The sequence below is a fragment of the Lissotriton vulgaris genome, chromosome 1_2 (genome assembly GCF_964263255.1).
Source record: "Lissotriton vulgaris chromosome 1_2, aLisVul1.2, whole genome shotgun sequence".
Lineage (NCBI taxonomy): Eukaryota > Metazoa > Chordata > Amphibia > Caudata > Salamandridae > Lissotriton > Lissotriton vulgaris.
In genome coordinates this window covers 163,513,033-163,534,368 of record NC_141686.1, presented here as the reverse complement: position 1 = coordinate 163,534,368, position 21,336 = coordinate 163,513,033, and the positions used below count along the sequence as shown (strand labels likewise).

Genomic DNA, 21,336 nt, shown 5'->3' with positions numbered 1-21,336 from the left:
AGGAACATTCCCCTGGCAGGTGCCAAAGCCCTGCATGGGTAACAACAGGCCATGCGGACAGCTGTGTAGCAAGCCAGACCTAACAAGTACTTTATATTTGGTTGCATCTGGCTAGTGTATGTGGGCAAGTAGAAATAACAGCCTGCTTCACTCTACGTAAATCTCTCCAGCACACAGAAAATACCCAGGGAGGTCTGCAAAACTTGGAGAATCTCTTCACAGCCAAAGAAGGTCTGACAATGGATGGTTCCTGCAGTGTCCTGAGCTCCTGGCAACAGAAAAAAATTGGGAATTCAAGTTGCCTGTGAGGCTTCCTGAAGCGACACAGATGACAGCCCATTTTAAAATGTCTTATGGAATTAAAGGCACGTGCCGATGAGACCTCTGTGTGCCTAGGCATTTTAAGAGGATAATTAATGTCATGATAACTCTGCTGATTAATGTACTTACTGGAGAGATCTGTGTTTATGAAGTCAAAGCTTTGACTCATAAAGTAGCACCGAGGGTTAATGTGCCTGCTGAGAAGCACACCGTGTAAAAATGCATATCTCAGATTTGTATTTTATGTAGATAGCTCAGTGGGTTACTACTCACGGAGATCCTTTGGTTACTTGCAGTTCACAAGTTACAATCCTAATTCAGTGGCTTATGAACCAGCATCCAAAAGCTGCATGCAAACTGAAAGCATGCATTAGAACCTTATTGTTTTTCCCAATCTTCTATTATTCTGAATTTAATAAAAGGGTACCTTTGCATTGCAATATGTTTTTATTGGTCTAAACAAACCCAACCACTGCATTATGTTTTAAATCCCGAGTTTGTGTTTCTTCACACTAAGCATACATTGCTCACCAGTATGGATGATATGTGATCTTATTCATTGATTTACGTACTTGCATGAGTAATTGTCTCTGTATAATATGTGTATGATGTAAAGCACTCTGACACTACATTGGGAGGAGTGCCACTATAAAGAAATTGACTGTACGTGAGTGGCTGAGGAGAGATGAGGGGCACTGATGAAGGGTGATAGTAATGGAATCTATTAAGGTCATTGAGTGAGCACCAACAAGGATTGGCCCATCTGACACTGCCAGCACTAAAGCCCGCCGTTCTGCACCTTGTCCTTTGGTTGATCTGCATTCAATGTGTCAGTTTCAATTGTTCCATCTGTGTCGATTGATGTTGTAGGTCCCTAAAAGTCAAGCTAAGGAGGGTGTAAAGGTGGCTATAGAGGTTGGCTACCGCCACATTGATGCAGCCTTTTTGTATCAAAATGAAGTAGAAGTTGGCGAGGCTATCCGAGAGAAAATTGCAGATGGCACGGTGAAGAGAGAAGAGATATTCTACACGGGAAAGGTAAATACATCATTCACCAGCGTCTTAACTGGAAATATTTGTGTGTCTTGTCAACCAATCAATTGTGCAAGAATCTGATGATTTCTTTTAGTTGTCAAAATCTGTGTTAGATTGAGAGCAGTTTTAAAAACCAATAAGAGATGCTCGGTAAGCCAATACTCCACCATGGTCAATCAATACAATAAAGAACAAGGCTCAATTCTAAAGTCGGGACAGTACCAGGGCGTCAGTAGGGTCATGTGAGTTTAGTTGTATTACTGCCAACAGAGTATCGACCAGTGAATAAATCTTGGCGGTGAACTCCGCTCCGCTCACGGAGTTTTCCAACTCCGCATTTTATGTTAAGCGCGCGGAGTTCCAAAAAACTCCTCTTTGCAGAGCAGAGTTTTTTTCCTCGCTGGCGTTCATCAACATAAAGTAGCGAGCAAGGAAAATCCACCTCCTGGTGAGATTTTTCTCTCGTTGGCAATCGTCAACATCAAGTGGCGATCGCAAGTCAGAAAATCAACCTCCCGGCGAGATTTCTCAACGCAGGTGGTCAGATTTCTCATTGCGAGTGGTCCTGCAGGCTCGCGACCGCTCATGTTGAAAAAGTCAGTTCATGTTGAGAAAGCTGCTGCTCAACAGAAAGGAAGCAGTGCCCACTTGCGCTGTGCATGGTGCCGTTTGCAATGATTGCACAGTGCGGACAAGCATCTGGCACTGAAGATCATCGCAAACAGCATTTATCTAACGCACTCTGCCACTTGCAGCGCTTCGGGTAACGAGTTAGTTTCTTTTGCACTTTGCAGAGTTTCACGTAGCGGAACTCTGTGAACTCCATCCATGTGAAACATGTCCTGAAGTCATCATCAGGACAGTGAATAATTTAGGGGAACACTCAGCCTGGAATTCATAGAGGATGGTGTACGAGTCAGTCACGACTTTGGCATTGGCAATCATCAATTAGGAATACACATAGGATGGGAACTTACAGTAGTCCGAGGGGGATCCAAATGAAGAATTACTTGGAATAACTTGTACCAAACGGAAACTGTAAGGGGCCCAAAGCATTAATTATGCCGGGGGAATAAGTTTAGAGGGAGGATATGTAGGTACGTAATTCCCTGTACTTACCCCAACAATGGAATTATCTAACAGCTGGAAAGAAAGGTGGAGCTATAATGAGAGCAAAAGAACACTATATACTAATATATGTACTAAGCTGCAATTGCAGGTGCTCCACATATGACGTACACAGTATAGACTGGGAGCGAGGCCAAATGAGAATAATGGCTATTAGGACCCATCTCAATTTAAAATGTCTGTATTATGGCACCAAGAAATGTGGACTCGCTTGTCATTTGTAGAGTCCCTTTAGAGAGAAAGAATCTTATAAGGATGACAATGCAGCCCTCCTGCGTCTGGGCAAAACCGGAGGGAGGGGTCTGGGGGCTCAGTAATGGACCAAACCCACTGAGTGAGGAATATGGTATTTACAGAAGGGAAACCAATAATGATAAATTCTCTTAGTATACTAAATTTACTGAACCACTTGAGGAGCACACATTGATTGGAGTAAAAAACTTGGTAGCTATCATGACAAATATTCAATCAAACAATTGAATGATTAAGTGGTACTTAAAAAAGCATAACCTATCAGCCATGAGGGTATCCAGGTGCTGAGGTGCTGCATTAGTCAAAGGGCCAGGTCTTTAGCTTATTCCAATACTCTGTCCGTGTGGGAGATGTTCAGAGGTGGAGGGCCCTCCATGACTTGGCAGCGAGGTGGGAGAAGGTGTGTCCTCCGCTGTGGCTACCTGTTCTGGACCGGAGAATGAAACATTTCCTAGCTAACTAGAAGGAAAGTTTCAATTCTATCAAGGACCAGGAGGTAAGGATTATGCATGTCTTACTTCACTTTATTTGCATAGCAGTTTTAAAGATCATTAAACAAAAAAACAGTAAAAACATTACAAACTACACATCCCATGAACCATAGGGGAGCAGTCTCCATGGTAACAATAGTCCAATCATATAACAGTCCATAACATATAATCGTGTGACGTCCCTTCCGTTTCCTCTTCTTCCCTGGAGGATGTTAAGCTGAGATTGCTGGTTTATTCGAATTTGCTGCTCAATGATTGAGCACTGCCTAACCTCTAATAGTAATAATCTGTTATTTTGCACACAATGAATCCAAAGCTCTTTTACATTCATTATTATAATAAAAACTATGTATTACCTAATTGAAATTGTTACTCCAACTTGGCACGGACCTTGGATGGATGAATGGTGAAGTTGACATTGCCGCGCCCGAACCTGCGACTTGAATGTCAAACGGAAATTTCAATAGCCATTACTGAAGTCGCGCATTCCTGTTGCCGGTGATAGAGTGTGGGCTCACCTGCTTAACACACTCACCTGGGCCCATATATCTATGTATATATTAAACATTTACCTGTTTAATATATACATAGATATATGGACCCAGGTGAGTATGTTAAGCAGGTGAGCTCACGCTCTATCACCGGCAACAAGAATGCGCGACTTCAGTAATGGCTGTTGAAATTTACACACAATCAATTGGGGTTTTACCATTTGGATTTTATACCATTTATCTTACCAATCGAAATCACCGATACCTATAGTCCTAAAGGATCAAGGGAGTTAAAGAAAGAATAGGTAGCAATAATAACATTTAGCATTTCATGAATAACCACAAACTCGGGAAAGGTTTAAAATCTTTATCTAAGTAAATTCTGGAAAGTTATAAACAGGAACTCAAATTAACTTCTTATTCTTTTTTTAGAATAATGCAGATTAAAAAATAAACATGGCAAAATGATTTTTTTGGGACAGAAAATATCGTTAAGCATTTAAACAGAGGGTGGGTAAAGAAAAGGGAAGACAGTACAATGACAAACCCACACTTTATAGTTACCTAGAACGGTGTGATGACCAACCCTGGCCACGAGCTGAGTTAAAAAATAAGAATCCCAAGGTACAGGTGCCAGCAGGAAAGAATAGTTGCAAGCCAGAATCAGAATCAGGACAGGACATGGACCAAATTGGATCAGGACAAGACCAAAATAGGCTAAGACTTGCACCACAGCTAAAGTTCAAAACGCCTGCGTTGTAAACCCTCTCTGCAGCTAACCGTCGAACCCCGATTGGGTCATCGATCTCCTTCCCAGAACCCTGATTGAATTATCGAATCTTCTGACAGAGTGCTCCACCAGCAACTCTGCTCCCGATCACCAATTGAGTGCGTTGGGACAGTGACAGGTCAGCTATTCGGACAAGTCAGACAATCTAACTAGCTATGACTACCCTAGTTATACTATTTTTCAGGTCAGTGTACCACCCCCAAATGTTGCAAATGTGTGAATCCCACCATTTTATTGGACAAGAACGAGGAGTAGCCATCACACCATATTTTTCCTGAAGCAACTTGTCAATCATGTATTCAATTTGTTACCTCCCATAACTTTATCTACCCATGTACTTTTATTCCGCCTGGTAGTGAAATGTATCAATAAACATATTTAACATTTTATTCAATTCAGCTTCCTCTGGCAAGGCGAGGAGTTCACTCTGCTTTGCTATCCATGTCTGATTTGGCTTAGGTTCAAGGCTACAGCTTGTGTGGCTTCAGGACTTGTCGCACAGGCGCAGTTCCTCCAAAGATGGAGTTCAGCAAAGCATTGAGGCCCATTATTTCGTTACATGTAAAAATAGAAAAGAAACAGTTTTAGAGACAGAGAATAAATGAGTGCACTTTATACCACTTCTTTCTACTCTATTCCCATTATTTTATTTAAACTATTGCGTTAAATGTTAGGCAAAAACAAACAGCTTAGCAAAGCACCGATGCAAGCTTCTTGCACGCTAGGACACATAACAGCCATCTTAGTTCTATTGAGTAGAAGCAAAAGTTTTCCCATCAAGCATGTCATGTGAGCATGACAGACGCATGCACAGTAGAAAATCCCGTGTAGCAGCAGCCATTTTAGTGGAAGCGGATTATAGTTAGTAAAAGCACATTGGCAAGCTTCCCCTAGATACCTAATATGTTGTGTAATGCAATGTTAATAAGACAAAACATGTTAATTAGTACATTAATATTATTTATGAGAGGGTTGAGTACAAGCAAGTCACTTTATGTGTTAAACCTTGCTCCATCAATCCCCTCTTTGATGATATTTTATATCATCACTAATTAATGAAACAGATGCCAACTTTTACACTTCACCCATCTCAATTACTTCAAACTTTCTGCTAATATTCTTTTAATTTTTCATGCGAGGATCTTTCACTTTCTAGTATAAATGTCAATTATACTCTTCTAATTCAATTTCATTATTATTTCTTTTCTTACCTCTCTTATTCACTGCATATGTCTTTTTATGCTTGCGACATTTGCAACAAGTTATTATCCCTAAAATCGTTAGGGCTATTCCCACCATTGGCAACAGTATTTTACTTACAAAACTTTTCCCTACGTTAGAAAACCAACTACCTATAGAGAAAAGACCATCTGTTAGTTACTTCCAAGCACTATCAACCTCCAGTGGTTTAAATTCCTTTTCTAAATATGTAATATTCCTTACATACCCTTTCAGTTCTACACTTTTGTCAGGTATGTAAGTGCAACAATGTTGCGCTTTCAACATTCTGGAATCCGCCCTCTTTTGGCAACAATATATCAAGAGCAAGTCGATTTTGTAAAACCATTGACCTTACCGCAACTAGTTCAGTATTGATCATTAAAAATCCTCCAGCAGTGTCAGTCGATAAGCGATCCACTACTGTTGACAATTTACAATTTCTTTGAGTATTTAAAATCACTCCCACTGAAGGTGTAAATGCACTAAATATGTCACCTACAATTTCTGCTAAACTAACTCTTTTCCTACGTATTAGTCCATTAGTGTCTTCATTGCTTCCAGTGATTTTATTTACATGGTATACCTTTGGGAATACTATTCCAAAATAGCAACTCCCATACCAATGATCAGGCAATTTGTAATATGCGTGGGTTCCCACAAATATAATAAATTCCATGAAACACCTGTCAGTTCCATCTTTGAAACCCCAACCCCCAAATACTTTATAATTGTGTTCACATTCACTAGAACCAATGAATATATTGTTATAATAACTTGTTCTCTCTCTGTGGAGACAGAGTTTCCCTTTCGTTTCAAAGTCCAGCAACATAGCAGCATGAGTTTTGCCATTCAAGGTGTATTCTTTATTTTCTGCCCATTTGGGAATTTTCCGTTTCTGTTCTGTAGCTTTTCTTTGGAAATCCTCTCTCCTTTTCCCAACTAAATTTAAAAATATCTTCTCTTCTTCATATAAAATGCATGATGAATTATTCTTGTGTGCTTCAGCTATATCTATTGTAACTTCTTACAATGAAGAAGGAAGCGATGACAAGTCTTGTAGAATAGGATCACAGCTTTATTGGATGTTAGTCAGATCCATTGTAATGCCACACCAGGAGCAGGCTCTCCACTGCTCAGCCCATCCACACCAACTGACACACTCTACCAATCCAAACACAATCAACATTCCATCTGACCTCATCACTGGCTGAGCAGCAGGGAGAGAACTTCTGTAGGGAGGGTGCATAAAGTAAAAGGTACATTACAACACATCCCCCCTTTATAATAGAAAACAAACAACACATGTGAAGATGATAAAACACACGTTCCAACAAAAGAGGATGCAGTAATAAGAAAAATTATATATCTTCACCTTGCTAAAATGATCACAACAACAAATGCATGAAAGTCGCCAAACATACAAATGAGGACAAAGGAAGATGGATGAGAACTCAGATACTACACCCATCTCCCCTTCATAATGATCTCAAACAAAAAGAAGGCAAGTTAAATAAAAACATTCTTCAAAACCAGTGGAAACTATCCACAAAACTCACGTCCCAAACTACGGGTACAATAATGAGTAGCCAAATGCACCACAAACTAAGGCACAAAACAGGGGCAGAAGAGGGATATACAACCCCCAACAGCACAAACCAAAGAAAGAACAAGGTCTACCCAAAAGAAATGGAATAAGACACAGCCCAAACTAAGACAGGGTAATAAAACACCCAAAACACTCTAAAAACCAATATGGGTATCCCTTAACCCAAAGCAAACATAATATGGGTGAGCTTAAACCCTAGTCAACCATATAACTCAAAACCCAACATGCACAGCCAAAATGCACCATACACACACCTCGTTGAGGTATTAACCACATAAAGGGTATCCTGAAAACAAAGAGGAGAAGTTACACTAGAAGAAAACTTCTCACATGTCTACGTCACGTGTGGAGAAGTGTGGCTCAGGGGTGGAGAAGTGTGGCTCAGGGGTTAGAGGCGGCAGACCCGGAAGCTGAGATCGGCCCTGGACCAGGGTTCAATTCCCCGCCTCGGCGGGTCTTGGGCTGAAAAATTCCACGGACTCGATAATTCTCGCTCCGGTGCCTTCTCGACTCATGGGTTCACACTCTGCGACTCTGGGCAATAGCTTGCTTAATCTCCACAACGGCCCCTTGCGGCGGGATGCCTGGCTTTCACCTTGTGGATACCCTACCGGGGTTATCTCACAGGGGAATACCAGGACGGGTTCCCTAAGCAAGCGCCGGGAAACCCTTTGTGGTTAGCTGTGCGCTATATAAGCTCAAATACATTTACATCACATTTACATTACCCGTAAAACACAGTCCGAAAAATACTCTACAAGCGTATCCATAGTGCACAGTCCATAACACACTCCAAAGATACTTTAGTGCACAACCAAATTGTACAGTCCAAACTCTTGAATCATACAATAAACCTATAAAACCCAAAAACTAAAACAAGGGTAACCCAAAAGAGCACTAAGGAAAACTTAAACACCACAAGACACACTCCTTAAACTATAGGTAAGCTTAACCCACGACACCCTCACAAAAAAAAACTTAAATAGACCCCAGTACACACAAACTAGACCAAAAATAAGGCAAAAGTCACCTTCCCTACACAAGGGTAAAAGCTAATAAGCCAATACAAAAGGGTAGACTCTCTGTCGTGTGTAAAGTCCCGCACAAAGTATATAGGACAAAAAACTACCCACACCCCCCTTACATACAACTTGTGAGGTGAATATACAAGAAAATCAAAAGTCCGCAAGAAAATAAAAAGTTAAAACAAAAACGTAGTCACCGTGGTCTCAAAGGCATACAACAGGATGAAACACCCTGTCTAACTCACAAACTGCGTTGCTTTGGTGAGCGATATGTCACCCGAGGTCAACAGAAAACCAAGTCATTGTTTAATAAGAACCGGAGCTCGATCTATGCTCCCGAATAAGGTAAGACACAAAGCAAACAACAGTATCTTCAAGCCCCACAAAACACAAAAGTCCATGTGTAAGGCTCAGGCACGAAGTAACTAGTTCCCAAGGTGACAATCTTAGAATGATGTAAAGTTTTCCCAACACAGAAACTAAAAAAAACAAAATAAACTATCAGCTCTCCGTGTACGATGTTGTGGCAGTCCAGTAACCATGGATACCAGAAATGGCGGCATGCGTGCGCGATGATGTTTATGCGAGATTACATCACACGCATATCGCACCACAAGCCAGACCAACAGAATGAGGAAAGGAAATGACAGCGCAAGAAGCGCTTCTGCTTCACGACGGCCCCTGAGGATTCTATGACGCCAATACGGCCAGAAGATTCTGTGACATCATCAGTCACAAACTGAGGCGGCAGGGGAAAGACGACTCCGGACAGAAACCACCAACTGTCACCTCAAAGGAAAGAAAGCAGTAAGACTTGGTTTTCTCCAATGGCTATCGAAAATTACATTGAAGAAAAGGAAAAAACAAGACATCAGCACCACCCAATGATTGAAAATAAGTACTTTCCTTCCTGAGGTTTGATTTTTCCTCCCGATATTAACAAAGTATGCAGAAGCTGATTTCCAATTAGCTTAACGCTGCAAGGCTCGATTATTTCACAGGACCACACATCAGCTGGTAGTAATCCTTGACTTTACACAGAGGTTCAGATTTCAGTTCCAAACCACAAATAAATTTTTTTTAAAAAAATTAGTCTCTTGTTATTATTGAGGGCCTTAGCACAGCTGTAGACAAAAGAAATGTCATTCCAAAGATTAACAACTTATACAAAGAATTACCAGCTGCACATTTCTTTCATGTCTCACATTTAAGAACTACAAACCAATATAAATTGGAGTTTGTAAGGTATACTTTGTTCATACCTATTTTATTTTATTATTTTTAAATGTTTCTGTATTGTTTCAACTAAGAAAAAACACTATACATACATATTTACAATTTGTACAAAACAACATATATATTCTACAACATTAAACAATGTATAGAGATAGAATTCATGACATAGAGACAATTTCATCAACAGACATTAATTATTGTGGGGTGTCCTATCTTGATACCAAGTTCATTTACTATCCATAACAACTTAATGCAAGGGAAAAAGTAAAAAATACTCTAAGCAACAAATCGCTCTATAAGACCACACATGAATTAATTAGTCTAAAAGACTTCCAAGTCAATTGCTTCTCAATGTGCCGACGCATTTCGAACCCTCTCACGTCAATTTTCGGGTTCTCATCAGGGCTCTGTTCTTAACTTGTCTGTAGGATGTATATAAAGACAACATTGTTTTAATTAACTACTCTTCCTAATAGTGTCCCATATCTATGCTTAGCTCTTTATGGTTATACCTGTTTTCCAGCAACAGTCGATCCACAGATTCGCTTTCTTTTCTATGAGGGAAGGGTGTCCTTCTATTCTGCTACATACAATGAAAGTGTGAGGTATCGTCACTCTATGTAGGGGCTAGCAGCTAGGCATAACAGATGCCAATGCATTTTCTTGGACGTACCTGCCTTTGGTGTCTCTTACACAGGCAGTCCTCTTATTGCGTGTGCGTGTGCTCGCACCTTTTATTTTCTTTTTCTGGGGTTGTTTTTCTTATCCTGTAATTAACAAGTTCTTTGTTGAGTGTCTTCACTAAATTTTGCATTCATAGCACAATTCCACTGGTAAAAGCATACCTGTACGTTCTTTAGTTGAGTGCTCACTAATCATTTCCTGGTTATTCAGCCTGTTTTAGGTATTCCTTACAACATTGGGCCGCCGGTTTTGCCAACATCTAAATTTGAAAACAATGCAGGATCGTTTTAAGGAAAATAATCCTATTTTTAAAAAAACTGATTCTGTCATGTTTGCGCTTGCCCTGACCACGGTACATACCTGGCGGTGGATTCGCGGAAACCGCCGATACTTCGTGTTAAAAAAAAATAAAATAAATAAATTCCAAAGATTAACAGCAGAGCTGAAACAAAACTTCTGGATTCACACCAAGATTGTCCCAAATCAGTAATTAAAAAGTACAATACTGGAAACTGATAGTCAGTTGATAGCCATTAATAATCATGTGAAACTGGCAGATTTCAATTCAGGGCGACCGTTGACAGGGTCACTGGTGGGGCATTAGGGTGCCTAGTTTCATAAAATCCATAAGTTTAAGTTCACTTACTTGAGTCTTTTAAGTCCAATAATTTGCAAACACTAGGAAATTTCTTAAATATCTTACTTCTTCAAAAACAGCTTCATTTACTTCAGTCTTAGAAGTCAAATCCATCCAAGGTAGCTCCATGGGTTCTTTGAATCGTCGCCAGTGTTACAATGAAGAAGGAAGCGATGACAAGTCCTGTAGAATACATAAAGTAAAAGGTACATTACAACACACCTATTGTTAGAAAATATTCTCCCATATAACGAGCAATGTTACCTTTACTATGTACAGGATTCAGGTTACTATGAATAGGAAGTTCAGAGAAAATCCCATTTAAATTAGAATAATAATATTGTATGTGTCCTTTCTTGTAAAATAAACTAGCTAAAATACTACACGAAATACCATAAGTCAGGGGCAAATGATGATAAGTGACGCCTTCTGCTACAGACAATGGTAGCTTCATACATACGTAGCAATCGCTTATTTCCATTGCCTCTACATAATGTACTAACAGATTTGCAAATACATTCAAATGTGTTTTATTTCTAACTTTATCATAATGTAATCGTTCTTCATCTGATGTTTCTAATTCTACTCTTTGCTGCCCTAAATTATCTATCCTTCCATGTTTATCTAACGTTTCAGGTACATCTATTTTCTCATGAATGTTAGTGTGATTCTTTTCACCTTTACTCATTAGATAAGGAATAGCTACTATCAGTCCTAACCATACTATGAGTACTATTACTATACTATATGTGCATATTCTACAGCACGTTTTGAAGCAACTACGTTTCGGTTTACCATTAACAGTATGAGCAGCCATTTTCAATTTAAGGAGACTTAGCCCCTCTTTGAGACTTTTTCACAGAATTTCAACCTGTGAAATTTTCAAGTTGGTCTTACTTCATTGTCTGTTGGTTCATCAATTAATTTGTCATCATCTTCATCACTCAGTTCTAATTTTTCAAGATCTTCGAGACTGACATAGGTCCATTCGGGGCTTATGAACTTATTATTCAGTCTTTTCAAACGTGGACTTTTTCTTTTTGGTTGTTCTTTGGAAAGCCCAGTTTGACTTGATAGTTAGTTTACTTGCTCTGGTTATTCATTTATTGATTTAAGACGAGATTTTAGTTTCTTGACAAAACCAGGCCAATTATCTCCCTTTCTGAGTCTTTTAGCTGGCACTGTGCTTTGTTTTTCTTCAATTGCTCGTTTGTTCTCGTTCAGTTGTGGCACGATTTGTAAATATCTTCGTCATCTGTATTCCTCTCTATCTTACTTGGTCCAGGTCTTGCTTCTGTTTCTTCTGCCTGGCTGCTAATCTGACCTTGTTCAGGTGTGTGCTGCAATTGACTTTGATTTGATTTGTTTTCTTCTTCCTGAACACATTCATCTACATCTATCTGGTCCTGCTCAGGTATCTCGATCTCTTCTTCTTCTTCCCGAGCCTTCGCCCTTTTACCTATCTATCCCTTCTCAGTCTCTGGAACTGTGACAGGTATTTGGAATGTCTGAGTATATTGATCTCTCCTTATCTGTTCCTCCTCAGAATTACTTTTGGCTTTGGTTTTTGTAATCTGAGTACGTTCTTCTATTCCTGACTTATCCTCACTATCACTCTGTCTGTCTAAATAAGTTTGGCTTCTGGTTCTCACAACATCTGCAGGAATGTCAATCACTGGAATCCATTCATCCTGACTGGTGTTCAGTTGTTGATCATCAACTACTTCAGAATCACTTTCTGAAGACCCCTCAGCTGTACAACCTTCAGCTTCAGTTTCGTCAGGTTCAGCCACTCTTTTAGCATGGCTGGCATGGATCCAATTTGGAATTCCTTTGCATTTTACTGCTGTAGTGGTGACCAATATCACTTGTTTTGGCCTTCCCCACCTTAGAGCTAGGCAAGATTCTCGTGTATGTTCTTTTATTAAAACCCAGTCACCTGGAATCAGATTGTGTGCTGGAGTTGTTTGCCTTGTGACAGCTTTTTCTCCAACCTGGTGAGAGATGGAACGCACTTGGTCAGCCAGTTCTTTGCAGTACTCTAGTACTAAGTCATCAGATATATTTATCAACTTATGTCTTGGCACCCATGCCTGTCTCATTGCTCTTCCCATGAGTATTTCATGAGAACTCAAACCTGTTTTTCTGTCTGGAATGCTTCTGAGGTCCATCAGAACAAGAGGTAAAGCATCTGGCCATTCTAATCGAGTTGATTAATAAATCTTTCTGAATCTTGACTTGATTGAGCCATTCAGTTTTTCTACCACTCCAGAAGTCTCCGAGCAGTATGCACAGTGCAGCTTTTGCTCAGTTTTAAATTCTTCACAAATTAGACCAATTATTTCATTATTAAAATGTCTTACTCGGTCTGATTCAATCGATACTGGAAAACCGAAACGTGGTCTGAGCTCTCTAAGTAGTAGTTTTGCTACCGTGATGCTATCATTCCTACGTGTAGGGTAAGCTTCCACCCATTTTGAAAATAGGCAGACAATGACAAGAACGTACTTCATTCCTCTGCAAGGGGGTAACTGAATAAAATCAATCTGAAGTCGAATAAAAGGACCTTCTGTCTTTCCAATCTTTCCTGACAATACCACAGTTCTTTTCCCAAGATTCATTTGTTGGCAGACCAAACACCTGTGGCAAAGACTTTCTGCAACGTTCCTGAACTTTGCGTTGAACCAAGTTTGTCTGAATAGCCTTATCATAGCGTCTCGTCCTAGATGAGAATCACCATGATACATCCTAGCCATAGGAGCAAGCATACAGTTTGGCAACAGAGGCCTCCCATCAAGGTAAACAATGACACCATCTCAAGCCCTTCTCTGACATCCTATTTTCACCCACTCTTCCTTTTCCTCCTGCTCTGCATCATTTTGCAAATCTTTCACTTCTTTCCACGTTTTCACTTTTTCAAGCAACATAAGTTGACAGCTGTTTCTATTTGGTTCAATTTTCATGTTTATTGCCATCTTATTTTTAGTACAATATTGAGCTAGTTGATCAGCAAATCGGTTACCTGCTTTCATTTTGTCAGTGTCAGATTGTTTGCTTTTAGTAAATCTTTCACGTATTTTCCATTTTTTATAGGAGTACCTGATGAAGTTAGAAACTCTCTTTGCATCCAGAGTTGGCCAAAATCATGCACAACTCCATAGCCATACTGGCAAACAGTATGAATAGTTACTTTCAGATTTTTCCCAAATTTACAAGCTTTTGTCAATGCAATTAGTTCAGCTACTTGTGCCGATTTTATTCCAGGTAAATATGATGCTTCAATTGGACCCCATAGAGTGCAAATTGCATAAGCAGCACTCAAACCTCCTTCCTCATGTCGCATACATGAACCATCTACAAATAGCTCATGTTCTGAATTTATTAGTCGTTCTTCTCTTATATCTGGGCGTGGTTTAGTGCAGTATTCTGTAAGATCAATGCAATTATGTTCGATTTCATTTTTGACTTCTGCAAAATGCGATTCAGGCAACAATGTTGCTGTTTTCAGAATATTACATCTAGCTATTGTCACATTCTCTGCACCTACAAGAATGTGTTCATACTTAGTCAGCCAACTAGGTGTTAGGTACTGAGTTCTAGTCCTTGTCAATAAAATCACAACTGCATTTGGGACATACACTGTTACTGGATGTCCCATGATAATGGACTCACTTTGCTCAAGACTTGCGCAAGTTGCTGCTACTGCTTTCAGACATCCTGGCAAAACTGCTGCCACTGGATCCAGAGTAGAGGAAAAATATGCAACAGGTCATCTCATCAGACCATGAGTCTGAGTCAGAACTGAAAGTGCACAATTGTCTTGTGTGTCACAAAACAATGCAAAATCTTTTGTATAGTCAGGCATCCCTAATGCTGGAGCTGAACACAGACAATCTCGCAACTTTAGGAATGATGACATGCTCTTATCATCCCATTCTGCTTGATCCTTTGCTTTTTTCCTAGTCATCTGTATCAATGTTTTTGCTAGGACTGTAAATCCCACAATCCATTCCCTGCAGTAACCTACAACTCCAAGAAACATTCTGATTTCTTTCTGTGTTTGAGGTAGATTCATGTTTTGAATTACTCAGATTCTTTCCGATGTAACCCTTCTGACACCTCTCTCTATCTGGTGCCCGAGCTATTTCACTGATGTGGTACAATACTGCAATTTTTCAGGGGATACTTTGTGTCTTCCTTTACCTAAGTGATTCAGCAAAGCAATTGTATCAGTAACACAGTCTTTTCGATTTTTAGATGCCACCAGTAGGTCATCTATATATTGCACCAAGACTGATTGTCCGGGCAATATCAGAGATTCAAGACATTTTTTCAAGATCTGATTAAAGATCGATGGACTTTCTGTGTACCCCTGAGGGACACGATTCCAAACGTAAATATGGTCGTCAAATTTGAACGAAAAAAGATATTTACTATCTGGGTGTAATGGTATGGAGAAAAATGCATTGCAAAGGTCAATTATGGTGAACCAGCCTGCTGCCCATGGTATTTGATACAAAATCACAGCAGGGTTTGGCACAACTGGACAACATTGGATGACAATTTTATTGATTTTGCGGAGGTCCTATACGACCCTGAATTTTCCGCTCGGTTTCTTGATGACAATTATGGGTGAATTACATGGACTGCTCATTATTTCCTGCAACATTCCTGCTTCCACCAGCCGTTTAATTTCTAGTGCAACTCCTGCTTTTATTTCTGGGCTCATTTTGTACTGTCAAATATTTGGATATACAGCCCCTTCTTTTACTGTCACTTTTACTGGGTCTACATTTGCCAATAATCCTACATCTTTTCCTGTAAAATCCCACACTTTAGGATCTACCGTATGTTGTAATTCTTTTGGCAAGTCTTCTATGGTAAATTTTAGTTTTTCAGTTTCCTGCTTTGCTTACATAATTATATATATTCCCTATTCATCTGTCGTTTGAATTTCAACACCATTTGGTGTACAAAAGATAGTGCAATTCATTTTTCACAACAAATCCCTGCCTAATAGATTTACAGGACTGGAGTCACATACAACAAATGTGTGCATTTCTTTAAAATGACCTATTTTGACTTTCATTGGTTCTGTAACTGGGGTACTAATTTGTTTATTAGAAAAGCACACTGTTTGGATCGCTTCTCCCGAGAGGGGTAGGTTTGGAACGTCTGCTGTTCTCACAGTAGAATAGGTAGCACTAGTATCTAACAGAAAGGTAAAATCATTTCCTTCAACCTTTCCCTCAATGTATGGACCTGACTGATCTACCTGCAAGGATGCGCAAAGTACGCACTCCTCGTCCTCCCCCCTCAGGCACGGTCAGAAACTGTCTTTATCAAAGTATGAATCACTCAAAAGAAATTGGGGTGTTACTGTGTCCCTTTTACCTGTTCCTTCCCAACTTGTGGTATCTACACTGAATGCTGTGTGACTTCCAGGGTTTGGCATAGGTGTCAATGGTAACTGATTTTGTATTACCTGTTTTTGCTCCTTTTTCGATACCTCATTCTGCGTCTGTGAATTCAAATTATTATTATTTAATACAGCCTTACACTCGTTCTTCCAATGCCCCAACTTGCCGCACCCATGACAAGGAAATTTCTTTTTATCTTCCTCTCGATTACAATTTCCTTTAGGTTTATTACCATTTCCATCTCCTTGGGTCTGAATATTTTTCAATTGAAGTTCTTGTTGCTCTACTAATTTTACCTGTGTCCACATTACTTTTTCTTCCAAATTCTTTTGTTTATTGTCCAATTCATCTTAACAATATTTTGCATATTTCAGTATTTCAATTACAGGTTTGGCCTGCCAGCAGATTTTATTATCTTTAATCCATTGCGAAATTTCTGATTTTAACCCAGACACAAACCGATAGATAATATGTGTCATATCTTTGCTATCAATATTTTCTAAACCACTATACTGTTCAAAAACTTGTAAAAGGTGTTCATAATATGCATGCACAGATTCAGCTTTATTCTGAGTAGTTATGTCTATTCTAATCCAGTCTGTCTCTTTTGGAGGTACTTTCCCTTTCAAATACAGTATTACCTGATTACACTTCCTCATCACCTCATCTGATGGTGCTCCTGTTTTTGGGTCTCTAGGATACTCATCACTTGGCCAGTTTACTGCAATTCTACATTCTGTCGAATGTCGAATAACACATCTAGATCTTTTAATAACACTTTTGAGACTTTTACAAATCTTTCGACCTGTCTGTACCATTCTACAGGTTTCTCTCTGAGTTTTGGGAATTCATTTGTAAATGAAAATATATCTTGTCGGGACCATGGAACATGCACATAACCTCCACCTGGTACTTCTCTCATTGGACACAACCTTTCCACTTTTTCAGTTTCTTTCAACATATATTCTGATACAGTGTTTTTCCCTTGAGCTTCTTCCTTTTTCTTCAACCATCTAGCTTTCCATCTATCTATATCACCCCATTTTTGCAGCAATGATAACAGTTCTTTAATCTGTAATTTACGACCTGACACATTCATATTTTCTAAATCTTTGTCAGAAAATTCAGTTTGATATGGTTTCTGTAATACTTTTGATTTACCAATGTCAATCCCCATTTCACTTGCCAAACTCGTTAATTTTTCATTAAATGTTTTTGTATTACGAGTGATACTTCGACATATAAACAACAATTCATCTTTATTTAATGCATTCAATCGATCTAATCCCACATTTCCAGCCATTATTTCTTCTAATTCAACTCTTAATTTAAAAATATCCAATGTCTTTGACTGTGATTTCGGTTTTTCTATTTCTCTGGAGTAACTACAATTGCACTTCTCGTACCTGCAGAGGTTTCTAATTGTACCTTTCTAGTATTTAAAGGTGTGGTCTTCCTAGCTAAGCTACTTACTGGTTCTCTTACAGGTAAATCCATTAAAGAAATTGCCGACCCACATTCACTTGCTTGGTCATCTACTATTGATGTGTCTTTCCTTGGCTGCACTACAGGTGTAGTTAAAACAGAAGGTCTGGGACTGGTCTGTTTTTCTCCATATAAAGGAACAACTGGACCTATAGTCACTGGAATTGTTAAGGGTTCAGGACTGATATTTAATTGTGCCATTTTCTGAATTAACTAATTTCTTTGTTTTATTATTGCCTCTCGTTCCTTTTCCTGCAGCACTTTTTCTAATGATGCCTCATGTAACATTTGTGGAACTAAAGGTGGCTTTAAGAATGGAGCACTAGGATTTATCTGATTCTGCTCTTCATTATAAGGTGGCGGATTTTTCATTAATAAATCCTCCATCTTCTGGATCAGCACTTGTCATTAAATGTTTAGTCTTCTCAGTACTTTTACTTCCTGTTTGTTCTTCTAATGCTCGGACAGGATATAATCCTTCCACTAGCATAGACTGTCTCCATTGTTTCATCTGCTTGTCTCTCGTCTCTTTAGGAAATTTAGGATAACATTTACTTATCACTTTTATCACTTCTGGATCTATCTCGCTCAAAAGCCTCTGTTTCCCATTTCTCCAATGCCTCATATTGAGTTAACCTAGGTCTTTGATCTAATTCATTTTTGCGTGCTCTTAAATTGTACAAAACTCTACCATTTAAGGTACCATTTTCTGGAAATGGCAAAATTCCATCATCTTTTGTGTATTCTATCCAGTTTTCTAACCATATACAAGTATGGTAGCCCCTTTCAACCATCATGTATGATGCAGGCGTATTCGGTGGTGGAATAATAATCCCTTCTCCGGTTTTTATTGGCTTATCTTTTTTAAAGGAATTTTTAACTTTCTTGACAAATGACATTTTTCTTATATCTCCGTACATGATATAAGGTCTCCCTCTTATCATCTGTTCTTTAGCAAAACCTAGATATTTCCAAACTGGTCCATTTCCTATGAATCCTGGATCTAAATGCCACATATATTTTATGCCGCATTACTTCGTGATGACACTCAGTTTGTTTACGAAAAACCTCCAATACCAAAGCATTTCTTATTTTCAATGACCAATCAAATATTTGATTTCAAAATATATTCAACCAATGGTTATGCAGCTTTTCTTGTGAGACAAATTCTCACGCTCTTGTACTCACCCCTCCTTTACAAAATTACCTCAGCTACACACCAGCTGTATTAACCAATACCAGCGCAGCACTGAGTGATGTCCGCGCAGCTCCGCGACTGGCTCCCTCCTTTGCAAGGTAATATGAGAATTTACTTCGATTCACTTTTAGATGCTCTTTTTTATTAATTAACAACGTTAAAATATTTGCCACTGTGTCAGAGTAACTAAATTCAAAAGGAAAAAATTATTTATATTCACTGCGAGTAACTCCCTTCCGTTTACTCTTCACACACTTCCGTCTTCCTTTCACTCAAGCATCGGAGAAACTGTTACTCCCTCAGGCTTACCCTTTGTAGGTTATGCAAGGCCAAAGTTTCACCAACGAACGCCTTTGCTATCAATCAAGCTTAGAAGAACCTTGATACTCCTTCAGTGGGACCCTTTCTAGGTGATATCACACCAAAGTTTTACTAGCGAACTCTTTGCTATCAATTATTCACACATTTATACAGAAAACAATCCTTAAAACAGTGCTTCCGGTTTTACCTAACCATGCACTTACTTCCTCGTACAAGTGACCTCACTACAGAATGGCTACCATTTACCACCTGTTATTCTGCCCCCGGGGTTTCCAAAGAAAACATAAAACAGGTACGAACAATTTTGGTTAATGCATAAAATCAAAAAATCTATAACTAACAATCAATCAATAATAAATATTTACTAACTACCTATCTACACTAATCCCTAACCTTGCCTCTGCTACCAAAATAACTGATAGAGCGCGGGCTCACCTGCTCAACATACTCAGCTGGGCCCATATGTCTATGTATACATTAAACAGGTAAACCTACACACAATCAATTGGGGTTTTACCATTTGAATTTTATACCATTTATCTTACAAATCCAAATCACCGATAGCTATAGTCCTAAAGGATCAAGGGAGTTAAAGAGAGAATAGGTAGCAATAGTAACCTTTTAGCATTTCATTAATAACCACAAACTCGGGAAAGGTTTAAAATCCTTATCTAAGTAAATTTTGGAAAGTTACAAACATGAACTCAAATTAACTTCTTATTCTTAAAATGCAGATTAAAAAATAAACATTGCAAAATGAATTTATTTGGAGAGAAAATATTATTAAGCATTTAAACAGAGGGTGGGTAAACAAAAGGGAAGACAGTACAATGACAAACCCACACTTTATAGTTACCTAGAACGGTGTGATGACAAACCCTGGCCATGAGCTGAGTCAAAAAATAAGAATCCCAAGGTACAGGCACCAGCAGGAAAGACCAGGTGCAAGCCAGAATCAGAATCAGGACAGGACACGGACCAAATTGGCTCAGGACAGGACCACCATAGGCTAAGACTTGCACCACAGGTAAAGTTCAAAATGCCAGCGTTGTAAACCCTCTCTGCAGCAAACAGTCGAACCCTGATTGGGTCATCGATCTCCTTCCCAGTCCCCCGATTGGGTTATTGAATCTTCTGACAGAGTGCTCCGCCAGCAACTCTGCTCATGATCACCTATTGAGTGCGTTGGGTCAGTGACAGGTCAGCTATTCGGACAAGTCAGACAATCTAACTAGCTAAGCCTACCCTAGTTATACTATTTTTCAGGTCAGTGTACCAACCCCAAATGTTGCAAAAGTGTGAATCCCACAATTTTATTGGACAAGAACGAGGAGTAGCCATCACACCATATTTTTCTTGAAGCAACTTGTCAATCATGTATTCAATTTGTTCCCTCCCATAACTTTATCTACCCATGTACTTTTATTCTGCCCGGTATTGAAATGTATCAATAAACATATTTAACATTTTATTCAATTCAGCTTCCGCTGGCAAGGCGAGAATTTCACTCTGCTCTGCTATCCATGTCGGATTTGACTTAGGTTTAAGGCTGCATCTTCTGTGGCTTCAGGACTTGTCGCACAGGTGCAGTTCCTCCAAAGATGGAGTACAGCAAAGCATAGCATAGCAAAGCATAAATGAATGCACTGTATACCACTTCTTTCTACTCTATTCCCCTTATTTTATTTTGACCTGGCTCTTCAATCAATAATATTATTAATATTAACCATCTGGCAAAAAGAGCTTATAGCTTCTTTCTTATAATATCGTGTCCTGACTACTGTATCTTGGAGTATCTCATTGCGCCTAGACACCTCAGGGTAGTAGTGCGCATTAAAAATTCCATAAATAAATAAAATAAATAAATATTGCGTTAAATGTTAGGTGAAAACAAACAGCTTAGCAAAGCAGCGATGCAAGCTTCTTGCACGTTAGGACACATAACAGCCATCTTAGTTCTATTGCGCAGAAGCAAAAGTTTTCCCACCAAGCATT

General features: G+C 39.1%; 1 protein-coding gene across 2 annotated transcripts in view; it reads left to right on the top strand.

Annotated features, from left to right (window-relative positions):
* Nucleotides 1-21,336, top strand: part of LOC147734752 (estradiol 17 beta-dehydrogenase 5-like) — a 318,862-nt gene that overhangs the window by 89,619 nt on the left and 207,907 nt on the right. Inside the window, exon 2 of one of the 2 annotated variants that reach the window (XM_086953029.1) lies at nt 1,192-1,359. The exons of the other annotated variant lie outside the window; for it this stretch is intronic. Coding sequence (XP_086809155.1) covers nt 1,192-1,359 — 168 coding nt within the window. The remainder of the gene's footprint in view (nt 1-1,191; nt 1,360-21,336) is intronic. 2 annotated transcript variants of the gene reach the window in all.